The 16,692-nt window shown below is 37.0% G+C and overlaps 1 protein-coding gene across 3 annotated transcripts; it reads right to left on the bottom strand.

The window, feature by feature from the left end:
* Positions 1-377: 377 nt before the first annotated feature.
* GLS (Glutaminase) lies at positions 378-15,852 on the bottom strand. 3 transcript variants are annotated; one of them, XM_065225080.1, is made up of 5 exons: positions 15,010-15,852; positions 6,457-6,545; positions 2,993-3,028; positions 2,765-2,861; positions 378-2,695 (listed from the first exon to the last, which is right to left on the bottom strand). In XM_065225080.1, exons 1-5 carry the CDS (start codon positions 15,268-15,270, stop codon positions 1,091-1,093), a joined length of 2,088 nt encoding a protein of 695 aa, XP_065081152.1. In that variant the 5' UTR covers positions 15,271-15,852; the 3' UTR covers positions 378-1,090. The 3 variants fall into 3 exon arrangements, with proteins under 3 accessions (XP_065081152.1, XP_065081153.1, XP_065081154.1); XM_065225081.1 differs by lacking the exon at positions 2,993-3,028 and having other exon boundaries at positions 15,010-15,850; XM_065225082.1 differs by lacking the exons at positions 2,993-3,028; positions 6,457-6,545; positions 15,010-15,852 and adding an exon at positions 5,465-5,629 and having other exon boundaries at positions 380-2,695.
* Positions 15,853-16,692: the final 840 nt, after the last annotated feature.

Below are 16,692 nucleotides of genomic sequence, written 5' to 3'. Positions count from 1 at the left end.
CGAATCGCGAAAATTTGGTCCGTGCGGCGGCATAGAATTTGGGAGAGTACCTTGTAGGCGGCGCTCAGCAGTGTGATCGCGCGGTAGTTGCAGCAATGGTACTCAGTAAGAAAAACAAGATCGTCGAAAAACAAATCAAGGAAGAAAAAAACCTCTGTCTGACAACTGACATCAAGCCAAATCGATTCGACGTCAGCCAGACGTCAAGCCAAATCGATTCGATGTCAGCCAGACGTTTGACATATCTAAAATCTTCTAAGCAAGACAGGTCAAGCAGCATAGCTGTAGAACAATTGAATTCATCAATTATGTCCATGACATAATAGGGCGTGATATAATATGTGATGTGATGTGATTCTGTTTTCAAATTAATTTATTTTTGATTTTGCACAGTGTTTGACAATTACATTGAATATACATAACAATCACAATATTGTCGAGTTCATGCAAAACTGTCCCAACTCAACATAAAAATCGCCGAAATTTTCACTTTGCTTTTGATTTCTAATACATATTGTATGCCTGAACTCAATGTTTTGTCAGTCCACCGCTAGATTAATGTACGGCCTTCGAAAATGACATTATTTGGATTTTGTATGCTTTTAGCCGAAAAAATGGGAAAATGTGAAATTTGACAGGAGCGATATATTTGTCTTAGATCATAATAATTGACACTTGCCAAATTATAAGTAGATACATCAATATGTATTGTAATGGTAACAATTTTGTGCTTAATATTTGTATATTATTGTCTCGGTATTCCATTCGTTAAGTATTTTATCACTTGCATTTCTATAGATCAATTTTTATAAAAAAAAATTAACACATTTTTTTCACTAAACCTAGCCATAATAAAAACAAGAGACATTTGAAATTGAATTAAGCTATAAATATATGCTCTAAAATAAGCTACAGAGTTGCAATTGAATTATTGTCGACATGATAGTCCATAATTATTGATGTTCCTATTTGGAACTTAATTCTCTCAAAATAACAGTTAAAGTTATTCAACAATGAGAACAATTACAATTACCCTTAGCAGTAACTTATTTTATTAGGTACATTTATCTGAATAGCGAACGATGACGATTTATTTCAAGATATCTGTAGGATTGTTATCAATTGCTTCACTCGAAGTAGAAAGTTCACTTTTCACGCTATCCTGATCAGAACTGTATCCTGTTTCATTTCCCATCTTCTTCGCCAGCTCTACCTTTTCGTCCCACTCTTTCAAATACTCTGATACTTCTATGTGGCCAAATGTTTCAGCTTCATCCAATGGACTGTTTCCCCAGCGATCCTTAACATTATGTGAAACACCGCAATGCTCAATTAGGAATTTAACGCATTCCAAATGTCCTTCGGAACACGCCAAGTGAAGCGCTGTTCGACCATCATAATCCGACAATGTAATATCCATTCCCGAAAGCTTGTGCCTTCTGAGTGCTGTCACATCTCCACTAGCCGCAGAAAACAGCAGATTAACGACGGATAAACCTTTGGTTTCATAACGATGACGACGAGGATCCTTCTTATTTGAACCATGTTTCAAATTGTCATACAAATGAAAGTTGAAGATGTTCACTAACTCCTCGCAGAACTGGACTCCTCGACAGCTATTTCCGAGTGGATCCAATGGTGGCGACCACATAAAGATTCCCATGACATTTGGGATGACTAGCATAACACCTCCACACACACCGGATTTCGCAGGAAGACCGACCTTGAATGCAAATTGTCCAGAAAAATCATACATTCCACAGGAATGCATCAGAGATAGGACATCCCGCACATTCTCCGACTGGAGTACTTTTTCCTCCGTTAGTGGACATATACCACCATTAGCTAGGGTCGCACCCATGATTGAAAGTGATTCACAAGTGGCTTCCATTGAGCAGCATTGGAAATAGAAATCCATACATTCTCGCAGGTTAGTTTTATCCGGATAGCACTTATGCTCACGCATATAGAAACCAAGTGCATAATTACGGTCTGCCGCTTCTCTTTCGGATAGGAATACTGCATTGTTGAATCCTAGCGGTTCGTTACCAGCCATTCGACTAAACCAATTCTGGGTATAGTCAAACTTCTCTGCGAGTGTCATCTCTGGATGCACTAATGTTTTCAACAGCGAACAGGTAAGAATGGATCCAGCATTGATCATGGGATTGTGAGGTTTCTTATTGTAATCTAAAACTAATTCGTTGAAATTCCGACCACTCGGCTCCTGTCCAACGTACTGATGAACTACATCCGATCCTAGCTTTTCGAGTGCAATAGCATACGTTAAAGGTTTGCTACAACTTTGTAATGTGAATGGAACGTTAGAATCTCCAATCGAGAACCGTTGACCGTCAATTGTACATACGCTCACACCCCAGAAATCTGGATTTACTCGTGCCAATTGAGGTATGTAGCTGGCTACCTTTCCATCGGTATTGCTCTTACATTTCCAATAGATTTCTTCAATATCTTTTGTAAAACCCTGAAAGTCGGGAATGACGAACTGATGCCGGAAAGCACGTGCAATTAGTACAATGTTCGGAGCGACTACCGCCTTGAATGTTTCTGCGTTGAGATTTTGCGTCAATGGGGATCCACCGTCATAGTTGTTCAGCTTGTGTACTTTCTTTAGGTTCTCCATCATCTCACTGATGCGTGGATCGTTTCTACGGATACCTGTTGTACGGAGAGCCTGTGGATGGTTAGAAATGGATTAGTTTGTGGTTTTGGTTACAGATTAATAATAAAAGCAAAAGCATACCGCCAGGAACTTTCCGATGTTGAGCAGACCAGTGGTTTCATTTTTGAACATGTCAAAGAGTAAATCCTCTGCATGCTTCTTATCAGAATCCCGTTGTCTGAAAGGAGGTAAACATACGCGTTACTGAGATGGGACAGTAGTTAAATGATCTCTTATGGATAAATAGAAATTATAAAAAGCTCAACATAATTGTGAAGGAGACAAGGTGGACCTGCGCAAAATACTCACATCAAGACCATTGACAAATGTCTCCTACATTGAAAGCTTGGTTTTTAAATAGACAAAAATAATTGGTAACGATCAATAATTATTGAGCTTCTCGTACTAAAAATATAATAACAAAACCAAATAAAGCTACATATTTGTATAGCTGGGAGATTAATCTAAACCGAATCAGAGATATTATTAAATTAGAAACTGACATAGAACAAAAAATGTTTTTGGAAATTATGAAACCATTAGATGGTATTAATGGTATTTTGAACTAAAAAAATCAGCGAATTCCGTGAAAAATCTACCTTTGTATTATTGGGAAGAAGAGCCAACCCTCTCTTCGCGAATTATTAGACAAGACACTCGCCTCAACTAAGACTCGAAAAACTAAATGTTATGAAGTGGGTTGTTAATAGAATACACATAAGTACAAGTGATTTTTTCCATATAATTCCACTTAGTATTTTGTATCCATGACCTTCCGTGACAGATTTTCGCTCCACAGACTCAAACGGTCTCAAATCGGATTCTTATTCTCCCAAAATTTTAACTATGGTTGTTTACCGGACATTTCGGTACTGGTAGTATGTTTGTTTAAAACCCAAAATTAAAAAGCCAAATGTGATTTAAAGTGAGTGAGAGTGATCAATAAAGTAAAATATGTCACTTTCTAAATCAGATTTTTGTTCTATATCATGATTTTGGGAGGTATTCACAGTTCTTGGAGAAAAATAAAAGTTATTGTAACTTATCAGATTTAACAGAACCGTAAAACGTGATGAAGTTGATCATTGAGATGGAGTTCAATTGTCGTTTTCAACAATCTTTTTTCATGATATTGTTGTAAGATAATTTGTTTAGTATTTCATTAAATAGTTTAAAATATTACTTTTGCAACGTTCCCCCTAACAAACGATGCACTCTCTAAATGTCCAATTTTCTGCAAGTGATAAAATATGTTCCTAAACATCCTATCAGAATCAGCATTTATTCTGGTGCTGTGTTCGGTGAAATTACTTATTTTACTCAACTTTGGGTCGCTAAATCCGAATCTGAAATCAGATTTTGTTAAAATGACCGATTACCTAGCATACAAATGATTTTATGTGTAAAACTTATGTTAATTTCCTACATTTAGGCGTATTTTTAACTATTTTGCTACAGAATATCCAGTTTTTTTTTTCGAAAACAACAACTTTTTTTTATTTAAACGCCAGATTTTTCTTCAGCGAGTAAAGGTTTGAGGGTATTTGTTTGTGTGCCAAACATATTGTTGGAAAAATATTCAGATTTATCGGTATAAAGTGACCAGGGGGAAGCGTTTTACGGTACCAAAAATAATGCCTTCAGGAATGGATTCTACCGTTTTATCAATCCAGGGAAGATCAGGTCAGATTTTACCAGCGGTCACTATACCTGGTTGGTTCTATGGTTCCAAGGCAACAAAGTGATCAAACACATCAACCCACCCAATTGTCCTCAAACAATACGCCCAATCACAAAATTTATGGCTATCGTCAAGTAGAAACTATTTTATGGGAGTTACCATATTTTAATCCATCGTAATACAGTAGTAGTTGAGTACACCGTATTCACTGCTACGACACCATGATTCTAAGATTCTAAAATTCCACATTCCTTTGACTCATATTAATCGTAATTCATCAATCAACTCGTTAAAAACTCTCTACGGTTGGACTGACTAAGAACCACCAAATTCATTCTGATCACACTATCATTGGAACATTTAGTGAAATCCGTAAACTGTAAACACTACGTCCGCTTCCTGTCAAACACATAGAATTTTTTGCATAGCAAAGCTTGGGGAAATTTTCTTTTCAAAGAATTATGTATTACTCTGATTTTATAGCTCTGAGGCTGTGTTCCATTTGGTGAATTTTCACTTAAATTTGACAGATGGAAAATTTCCAAATAAACCTGCTATTCCAGCAGACTTATTTCTGACAGACAAGGAATCAACTTTGACAGACGCTTCCTCGAAAATCGGCCGATCAACAACAGAGGGATTTTCGAACATCTTAATTTATTTTCGAAGTGTCAAATTTAAGTGAAAATTTTGCAAATGGAACACAGCCTGAGAAGCCCCAGTTTTTTTGAAAACTGAGTAATATTTCCGTGAGAGACAAAGAGATAATAATACAAATTAACTCAGTCACTTGGTAAGATTGAATGGCCGTGTATACCAGATAGAAAATTGTTGTAATCAACAAATTTGTGATTTGATATAACTATCTACTTCATCTCACTGTAGGTCACTGCTTTCACTGCCCGTTCATTATTGCTCAACCATATCTGTTGTTGATTGAATGAGCTTTGATTATATACAACGAACATTTTGATTGAAAACTACTTGCTTCGTCAGCAGAGAAGGTTTTCGAAACATGTAAAACATAGCTTCTCCTTATCTCAGTACACACGTTTTCACACGCATTGGTTCAGAGCGTGTAAAATTGTCAACTTCACTACCTTATGAAATTGGCCAGCAACTTCACGAATGCTTCACGTTGCTTCGGATGAACGCCATTGATCTGTTCACTATCTTCGTGATTCAAATGCTCATCGTTTTCTATCGCTCCGACGCTTTCGTTCTTCATTGTAACTTTTAACACCGATTAGTATCCGTTACTGAATCCAAACGAACTGGACCATCCGGGCTCTTGGAGATATGATTTTATATAGAAGATCCGATCGATCGCTATCTAGTAACAGCAATGTTTGGAAAACTAATTAACATTATACATGTTGATCTGACGTATATGGATATCAATATGTTCAATCGTCAACGCAACAAAGATGTGAGAAAAAGTTTATTGGAAATTTGCAAACCACCCACCTCTCCACGTCAAAAACGTCAAACATGCGCTAATGGATAGTATAATGCTTAATTTCATTTCGATTCTTTTGATAAAGTGTTGATGGATAAAGTTGTTTACAAAATTCTTAATCCATCCTACAGAGCACCCGACGATGATCATGCAATCTATTTGAGAAACAGAAGATATGATTTTAATTTTAGAATGTACCTTCCACTAAATCATGTCTCAAGTGAATGTCGTAAAAACACGTCATAGGCATGTATACACATGAATAACGTCTCGTGATACATTCTAGATGAATCGGCGATAAGCGCGAATATCCAAAAGATATCTGTTTATTGTAGCTAATTCATAGTAGCGATAAGATAAGAGTTATCCGAAAGCGTTTGCTTACATAACATTTTCCGGTCGCATTAGTAGTAAGTTGGTCGCATAATATTGAAGAATCAGTCAAACGTGGCTGATAGGCCCGCAGGAATCGCTGATCATGTGTAGTCAGTTTACACGACACGCAAGGCAATGAATTTCAAAATTAGTTATCACACCTTTTAGGTGATTCATGTAACACGCTTGGACGCATTTTTTTCCTATTAAATAGCACGTGCTAATCTTATAAATACTAATCTTATGAATAATACTCACTCAGGTATGATGGCGCCTTGGTTAGCATAATCTTTGTAAAATGCCGCTCGTTTGCTGTAGATTTTATTTGGTAAAACAGATACTTGAATCTGAAACGGAAAAAATGCATGCATAGATATGCATGTTATAGAAAATCTTCTTAATTCGGTATAACAGAAGTATAACCATTCATCTTTGGTATCGACCCATTTCAAGAGTTCTTTAGCACGACTTTTCGACTTTTTTTTTAAATTTGCTGTGCTGTTATTATTTTAAATTGAGGTTTATGTTACACAAAGCTTATAAAACAAGTTTTAAATCATCCGAGTAATATCAATATATTTATATTCACGTTAATTAATATCAAAAAAATTATATTAATGAAAAAAAAACTATTTTTAGGCAGCGTTTTGTCACGTGGCAAAATATTTTACTTCTAGTAGCATTGATTCATTAAAGACTGTAGTCGAAAAAAAAATGCAACAAACAAAAATGATCCCCAAAATTTCATTTTAGGTCGGATATTTTCGAAACTCTCAGGGAATAAATAAACACATATTAGCTATGTTTTTGCAAAGTTGGTTTATTCAACCTCCTCTCCTAGGCTAAATGCCCGCACCTTGGACTTAACGCTACCCATAAAATTCTTTGCAACACTTACGCCATCTTTCTTGCACAGTTTCTTCCACACTTTCTTCAAACCCTTGTCGTTTTTGAAGACCTTCCCTGTCTTCCGGAGCTGGAATTTTGACGTAGGACTACGTCTTTGATTTCTATATGGGGGTACACTTTGTGAAAACCGAAAATGGAACATGTAACAAATTAAGAAAGATTTTGAACGTTAATAACTCAGCTGTCCCTGGTCCAATTTCAATAATTTTATCACCAATCGATCAGAAATATGGCTACGCATCGATAACAGTGCTTCCAAATGTTGATTTTCAAAAAGAAACTATTGAAAAACTGGTAAATGTCCAGCATTGTCCAAAAGCGTCGAATTAACTAACAAATCCACCAATTACCTACATGCATATGCTGCTTCCCCAGCACAGTCGTCAGAGAGTAGTAAGTAGACGAAACAAGTCGAAGTGGCATTCGCCTCCAATCCTCGGGCGCGTGCGAATAGGGAGGATGGAATTGCGTAATATTTTGCACACTCATCGCCATATTCAGAACCACACGCTCCCAACGACCACACAAAATGCTCTCCAGAATTGTAATCTTGTTACCAAACTTGGAAACAGGGGATACACTCAAAAAATATATCACATATGTAATGCATGAAATCCATGTGAATTTCACATAGCTTTCCAAAAAAAAGTGACGACAACCTAAAGAAATCGTTTATGGACTTTGTCGTTCAGTTTTTTTTTTCCAGGATTTTGTTTTTTAAATAAGGTAGAATTAAATAAAAAAGGTTTTTTTCCCATACATTTTTAACCGCTTTACTACCAATCCCCAGAGAGCCAAAACATTCAAATTTGAAAGAGAAAATTCACTCTCACGATCTCAATATCTCAACATTCCTTGTATTTTGATGACACTCTGTAACATTTGGTGGGCGAGGGAGGAATAACATTTAAAGTCCCTCCCATTTTGCATATTCTGCATAAAAAATACATAAAAATTCCCTCCCTTTTAACAAGAAAGCCTGCAAGAAAATACTATTTTTCAAAAATTTCTCGATAAAAACTGGACGATAATGAATGATTTCTTTTGACTTATTTTGACCATAATATGCATCCAAAGCGTTCCATCCACTTTTCCAAATTTCTAACTTACTATCAATGGAACAGCGCCATCAATGAGAAAAAATAGCCTCGACTTAATGGTAAAAACAATTTTTGTAGTACTTTAAAAATTCTACTCTAACTCTTTTCTTAAATGAACTTGGTGGCCCTGAAAAGGGCCGTTTTGTTACTTGGTTGTTGGTGATAATGATGCGTAGACGACATCCATGGCCAGGACTGTCTGCTCTTGGCGTGTTCAGTGACGGCATCACGGATCACATTTTCTCGGCACACCTTCAGCACACCTCGGGTTTCCTCGTACATTTGCCTCGGGTTTCCCCGTTGTTTGCCGTTGAACGGGTGCATCGCAACTAATGCGAACGCGCAGTTAGCTACCTGTTATATAGAAAACCAGCTCTGCCGGTACCATATTTTATCACTTCTCAATGGTTACGGTAAACATCGGTATCGGTGTCATCGTGTGATAACATCCAGGGCCTGCCATTCGTCGTCTGGCTCGACGTGGTGGTGTCAAGCTCATCTCCGGTCTGACGTACGAGGAAACCCGAGGTGTGCTGAAGGTGTGCCGAGAAAATGTGATCCGTGATGCCGTCACTTAATACGCAGCTGCCTACACGTCATCATCATCTTCCAAAGGCTTTAAACCTGTACTACCATCGGCCCTTTTCAGGGCCACCAACATTTTCCAAAAGAGTTAATTTTCTGAACATGTCCCAACTAAAATTCATATAAAAAGGTTCTTTTCAGGGCAATCATAGTCATACTAAAGAGTATAAACAGAGAGAACCCCGCTAAAATTCCTATTCCTACACAAAACACAAGCTCCTGCTGCAATTAACAAAAATATTTATTATATCATACCACGTAGTCCTACGTCATCATTGCGTACAACCCCATTGGTTTGTCCCTTGTAGTTTTTTTTCTATTGGGCGAAGTTCTGGCCAGTTTGGCGGATTTGCTTCCTTCGGCACAAAAACAACATCGTTGGCGTCGTACCACTCCATCACCGGTTTCAAGTAATGGCACGATGCCAGATCCGGCCAAAACAGAGTGTCACCTTCGTGGGACCGGAGGAAGGAAAGCAGGCGCTTCATGAGGCATTCTTCTTTATACCGGTCGTTTTGTACGGCTTGCTGAATTTGCCACACCCACAGATCGCCTGCCACACTAAGTACTTCTTGGTAAATTTGTCGACCTTCTTCCGACTTGCCGACGAAAAACTCCAGGCTGGGGATCTGTTTGGCGTCCGCTTTAATGTACATCTCGTCGTCCATTACGATGCATTTTGACTGTACTAATCACTCATGGTACAGTTTACTGGCGCGGGATTTGGCCACCGTATTCTGTTTATCGGTTCGGTTAGGCGCCTTCCTTATCTTGAAGACATGAAGTCCGGCCCACTTCATTGTCTGCCGAACGAACCAGACGGAAGAATTGACCTTCTTAGCCACGTCCCGAATCGAACGGTTCGGATTGCGCTTGAAGTAATCCCTCGCCTTTCTTGCGTTCACGGGGTCGGTCGTCCTCGCTTTTCGTCCGCTGCCAGTCAACTCACAAGTAACAACTTTGGTTTTATAAGGGTTCTGTAGACCATGATTTAGACTAGTAGAATGCTTTAAAATCGCAAAAAAAACATGAAATGTTCTTTAAGTTAATATCTTGTTAGTATTACTTCATGCATGAAGTTAACGATTTACATAGTTGAAGATGCTTAACGTCAAATATTGTATACGATTGATGAGGAGATGAAAATATAGAAATGATAGTTCCGATAGAGTAAAGCAGTGTGAAAATTGTATATAGAGAGTAGAAAGCGAGCATAGGTACATTTTGAGGAAGGCCTGAATCGGGTTCATCATCTCCTTTATCAAACTCCCCTATTGGGGAGGGATGGTGAGAGGTATCTCCCCCGCCACCACTTGCAAAAGAGATGATCACCGATTTGATCACGCATCTTCGATGTGCGGAAACAGTTCATCGATTGTTTCACACTCAAGTCGTCATCTGACGTAAGCATCTAGTCGATAGGTTTGGAAATTACAGCTATTGTTGCCTCTACTGCTACACTGCCGTCTCGCTACATGTTTTTAGACTCTCTGAGAGAGGCAACACGTGGTTATTCAACAGTTAATCGTGGCAATTTTGAATTAAACCGTTGGAAGCTTGACCTCAGACCTTAAGTGTTCATGGGGTTATCAGCACCTTCTAAGATTCCGTTGAATGGTTGTAAAGACTTTGTTTACTAAGCAACTTTGCATACTTATTTCCCTTGAACAAAATTTGAACCACCGTTTGAAAGAAGCAGAACTTTTTTTTGCAAAAAGATGTAACTGAAAACTAGCAATATTTTAAATATTTTTTATCAAAAATTGAATGTATAAAGAATAATGTAACATTGCATAAAAAATAAAAATAAAAATTACATTTTTTCAATAAACAGTTGGATTTGTGATCCAGATTCATCGGAAAGTGTTTTAACCACCAGAAAATCTGGAAATCTTAATGTGTATTGCGTGCTGCATATTCCCTGTATCATGGATTTCGTATAATGTCTCTGCTTTCTGGCCCTTCATACAACGGAATGGGGACGATTATAGGGATGCATCGAATTATCTTGCCATTATGAAGAACCGTGCGTCATGGCAAGTCCTGCACTGGTGGTGGATTCTTATTACTTACATACGTATTCATCGGAAAATGTTTCGGCTACTTCTCCGAAAACAGTTGACCCATTCCGAAAATATTCAAAACCGTTCTATGGGACCATAGAGTTAACTCTAAGACCAGAAGGTTCCGAAGAAATGTGCTCAACTTTTTGGCTCAGCTCTGGTACTATCTTCGGTTCCAAGCTAATCGATGCACCCCTCGAAACATAGGAGAATCCACGAACCCCTCATTTTATCTGTCAAACTTTCATAGCGAATCAAAACAAACATAGTTTAGTACTAGAATTTCGACTAGAATGGGGTACGTTAATCGATTTGCTTGGGACCAATAGGCTAGTCAAGCAGTGAGCCAATTTAAAATCGTTAGTTTCCTCCGGTTAATGGTACCACCACAGACAAACAGACGTAACTCTTTGAAAAACTTGTTCTTGAAAACATAGTATCTCAAAACATATAACCTCAGTAACGACATCTATCTGGCTTCTCGCGGGAAACAAGCTTGCTCGCTAACTCGTAAACAATATTGCATAAAATTTCTATAGAATATATAGAAACGTCAAAGTAATATCTAAATCAACCGTTAAATGCATGAACGAAGACACACAATGAAGAGTTACGTCTGTTTGTCTGTGGTACCACCTTTCATTAAGATTTTGTTGAGCCCAATTCGGGGTAGTGATTGACGAATCGCACGACTCTTGTAATTCCTCATTCCTACACTGAAAAAAACGATAGTATGCTCATCTTAAACAATCTTTTTATATTTTAAAACGTGTTTTTTTCAGCTAGAGATATTTTTATGCTATATTTTTTTTTATAAAAGCTCATACAATTTTCTTCAAATCGTTCTTTGGCAGCATTTTTGGATTTTTTTTTTTCTAGAAAAGTTGAAAAAAAAGTTCTTTCCTTACCAAATTGTGCTCAAGACTTTTTTAACAAAATAAGTAAGGGAAATGGATGTAATGTAGGCCTGATTTGGGCCCATACATAAATTCAGCAATCGACTAAATTTTCAAAAGCGACCAAAAATATCCATTAGTACCATCCCAATGACGCGTTTATCTAGATAAAATTGATAAATAGCAGATTTTAGCGATCCATAGGCCAACATTAGAGCCATGTAAAGTTGCTTAAATAGACGAAATCTTTACATCCACAAAGTTGTATTGAAACCTGAGAGTGTGCTGCCGACCATTTGTCGAGTTGGCGTGAAATTCATTAGTTGAAACGTACACAGGTACGTCGTGTTGACCGTTTCTCAAAACAAAATCAATCCCACATGCAATCGTACACTCAAGCGTACACCCGTTCGATTCGGAAATAAGTAGATCAAATTAGTGCCTTATAGTTGATTAGCTATCTCATTCTATCCGTTTTGAGGTTTTCTTTTTATTATAGAATCGATTATTTAGCTAAGAAGCCGATCAATAATAACATCCTATTCTGAAAGGCTGATAGGAGTCCTACAACCTATGACACTATGTTTATTAGGGTTCCAATGAATTTATGGAAAAAAGTGAACCTCTAATTTCCAAAATCGACCATAACAAAATGTTTATTGTCTCGAAAAAAGTCCATATGCAAAATTTAAGCTCAATGACATGATTTAGGGGTGGCGCAAAATCGTCACAGTTTGAGTTTTTTGGAAACCCATGAAATTTTGGAACATTAATGAATTGGTTTCTAAAACTACTCACAACTTTCTCCAAATTATTTGTATCTGATTTTAAATCATCACTAGCATATAATACGGGATGCTTCTCTAGGGTGTACAATTAGTTTTCATTATTCAAATCTACATTTTTCATTTATTCATGCATTTAGTGATCTTTAAGATTTAAATATTAAAAGACTACATTTTAATGTTAAAATCTTAAAGATCAGTGAATACATCTAAGTCGAGGATTTGTAGTCAGAGTCCGCAGGAATTTATTGAACTGAAGAGTCTGAGTTGATGCTAGAAGCTAAATAAGAAGATTCCCAACAAATATTAAACATTGAATAAAAGTTTGTTCAAGAAAAAATAAGCATCATCAGCTTATTAATTGAGTTGAATATAGTTTGAAAACAATGTTCCTCTAAACTCTTCATTTTATGTTGTTAAACCATTCAAGGCATTTCAACTTCATTTTTGCTGGAGCAATCAATTATGCTTGTTAATTATTCCAAATAAATTGACGTTGCAGTTGCATAATACAATTACTTTATTGTATATTATCTGATATACTGAGATCTTCAATCGATAATTTGTTTGAAGAATAATGACTTTAAAAAAACAGGTGTTCTGAGTAGATATGATGTTGAATTTACTTTCAACCCATGATTATTTGATTACTGCAAATTTTATGGCATCGAATCTTCAAAAGCTTTTCAATGTCTAAAAATAACAACAAAAACATCCATTTGGAACCAATATTACGTCCGGTATCTAAATTCAATTTCCAAAAATTCACAATTTTGGAATTACTCTTAGTCTTCCAATGAAATTTATTATACACAAAACCCAAGATCTGCAAATCCTCTACCCTTTCCAAAGATCCTGATGATTTTTTAAAGTCTGGAAGCATGGAGACTCTCAAAATTTTTAAAATTGTCTCTTGCCCTAGATTTTGCAAATTTTTGCATGTCAACAATTTATTTTTTTCGATATCTTGGATCCTCAACTTTATTAAAAGTCAAGAACCTTGACAATTGATCATATATTGTAAATTACATATATATTACATCATTAATCAGTTAATTCCACATAAAGTTGATCGATGTTACAAAACCATTCGTGCACCTTACTGACTACCATAACCATTACCATTAAAGTTCTCAAACCATAAGTTAAAAGGTTCTAATATAGTTCTCTTTCCGAAAACGTATGGAGAAAACAAGAATTTGGAACGGTAATGGTTCTTAACAACCCATTATTTGTAAGGTCCAGTTCCAAAAAACCATAATACATAAGGTTGAAACTTTATCATTAAACGTTCATGTAAAGTTCCATAACCATTTCAGTTAAAGTTTAGCAGGGATTATAAACAATTTTTAACCATTTTAGGTAAGGTCAATTTATGGTTCGCGTTTATGCGGGATATTCACAACGAGTTTTCTTTATCGATTGTGAATATTTATTACGCACGATTGTTTCCCTATTTCCAATGATTATCACTACTTGATCTTCAAAACTTTGTGTATTATTCACCAAGATCCAGATTCTACCAGCTGTTCGTGTTTTTCAAAGAACTCAACTGATTGATTGGTACACATGTTCAAAGTGTTAGTTACAATAGCTCTCATCTAAATTACCAACCGTGAATGGAAAATCCCCGCTTTTTCAGAAAGATTCGAAACAACCTATTCCTAGTATTTCCTCCAGAACTTCAATTTTACTAAATCACTGTTATTATCGGTTTTCCTTAATACATCAGTCACTAAGTTCTCATGATCGGTTATTTCAAACCACTATTCGTTACTGAACAAATAGAATCAAAACTGGAATAGACGTGGTCAAATAAAGTTCTAATGTGCCTGGAAATACGCGTATATTAATCATCAACGCTGGTCACTAGAATTGAGAGAATAATATGAAACACCATAATTCCCCACGTACAACCCCGGTGGAAACTAACGATTTAAAATTGGCTCACTACTTGAGTATCCTATTGGTCCCATTCTAGTCGAAATTCTAGTACTACACTATGTTTGTTTTGATTCGCTATGAAAGTTTGACATATAAAATGAGGGGTTCGTGGATTTTCCTATGTTTCGAGGGGTGCATCGATTAGCTAAGGACCGAAGCTGAGCTGAGCTTAGGATCAGAGCTGAGCCAAAAAGTTGAGCACGTTTCTTCAGGACCTTCTAGTCTTAGTGTTACCTCTATGGTACTATGCCGATCAAATGCTTAAATTTCTAGAATATGAGTTTCTACTAATAAAATTAAACTTTGAGGAAGCATTGGCATTCCAATATGATGCCTCTGAACAACAGTTTAAAGTGTGTACTGCATTCCAGTTGACAAGCGGTGTATCCACTACGTTAACGTGAAATGTACATATTTTCGAGATAGCAAGTTTCTTAAATAAATAGATTCAATTTGTTAACACATGCATTTCGAACGATACAGCTATAAAAGTCAGATACATTTTTTTATGAGAAAAGTTCACACTTACCACACTAGAGTCATGAATATTTCGACGTTGACCATCGCAGAGATTCGCAGTAGTTAGATTTTCCCACAAATGTCCTTGATTATACCTTTCCTGTGGGAACATTCCCCACTGAGCATGATAAGATTGATTCCGATTGGCAATAGCGAGGGTGGAGTAATTATTGTTGCACTGATTTATCGTCGCCGAAGTTCGCACACCAGTTTGATAGTTTTGTGCGAAAAATTGCACCGACGTGGTACATCTGCTTCTAAGATGATGCATTTTCAACGGTAAGTGTTAGGTAAAATAAACTCTTACACGACGTATCCTGCAGATCAGCTGAGGTAAATGTTACTGCACTTCGCGGAGGGTTCTAGTTGCGATAGTAAAAATCGATTTTTTTTTCCTGCTTCAGACTTGACTTCTCTATAGTAATTTGTTAACCGATTTTTGCTTCAATCTGAATGAAATCACTACTTCAATTACGGGAATTTAATTCGATAAATGATTGGATAACGAGTTGAAAGGAGGAAGATAAAAATCTCGTGTGTCTACTACTCTCTGGCTGATAAGAACACTTCAATGTAAGTCAAGAATGGCACTTCGCACTTGCCAGGATATACCAAACGCCCACTGCCTTGTAGTTTACGGAGTGACTGCGTTGGTGCTATATTTTCCCCTATTTTCCTTACCAATGTCGTTTCGGCTTTCGGCATGAGAGCGAGAGATTGAGTTTGAGATGTTTACTGCGTGAGCGCGCGTGTTCACCAGTCACTCGATTGTTTCAAACTGTACTGCCGTTGTGGTTCATTTGTTCGCGGCAGAAATAAAGCGAATAGAAGTTATTTATTTAGATAACGAAATACCCTACCGAAACAAATGTGGTGATTCAACAGCATGTTTGTCTATGATATAAATGTACGCACTTTTGTTTACGTTTCTACTCCTCCTGGTTCTGGTAGGAGCGTAAACAGTAATGATAATCCGTAAATCACGAAAACATTTTACTCTCTGAGCGCTCTTTCTGTCTCTCTATCTCTCTCTACTGATATGATGTGAGCAAATCCATGCCTACAGTTTTCCACGTGGGTGAGAGGCAATGTGATGATACATCACATTGGGTGAGAGCACAAACAGAAGGGAAACTTCGGTTCAGAAAGTGGCTCCACTATTCATTGGCGAACACTAGCGCACCAAGCGGTAGAAGGCATCTTCTGCCTGCAGTTAAGATAGTGTGAGTGCGCATAGAAAGCCCGTGTGGTTGAGCAGAAAAAACGTACCACATCGTTTTCGTTTTTGCAGTGTAGCTACACCGGTGCTACACTGCCGTACACCGGAATAATGTAGGGTGTAGATATACACACTTATTTTTTTTCGCCGAGATTCCAACAGCCGAGTAGTTCTGCAATTATTTTTGCTGAGATTCAGTAAAACAATTGCCGAGACTCAGCTAACAAATAACATTTTGCTGAGATATCAGCTAACAAACAGATATTTTGCAGAGATATCAGCAAAAGTAAATGCCGAGGTAATCGACTGTTGGACATTTTATCGAGCTAGATTAAGTGTGTATATACGTATGAAAAACGTAAAATTTACGTGAAAAACTAGATGGAAAAATCTATGTATGTTTTCATGTAACATCTAAGTGAACAATTTTCTGAGTGAACGCTTACACGGTAACTGCACAAAAAATATTTTTAG

This window comes from Ochlerotatus camptorhynchus, unplaced genomic scaffold, assembly GCF_037179485.1.
Source record: "Ochlerotatus camptorhynchus isolate MF236.1 unplaced genomic scaffold, CSIRO-AGI_Acam_v1.1 ptg000221l, whole genome shotgun sequence".
Lineage (NCBI taxonomy): Eukaryota > Metazoa > Arthropoda > Insecta > Diptera > Culicidae > Ochlerotatus > Ochlerotatus camptorhynchus.
The sequence above is the reverse complement of the archived record's forward strand: the minus strand, read 5'-3'. Positions and strand labels throughout refer to the sequence as shown.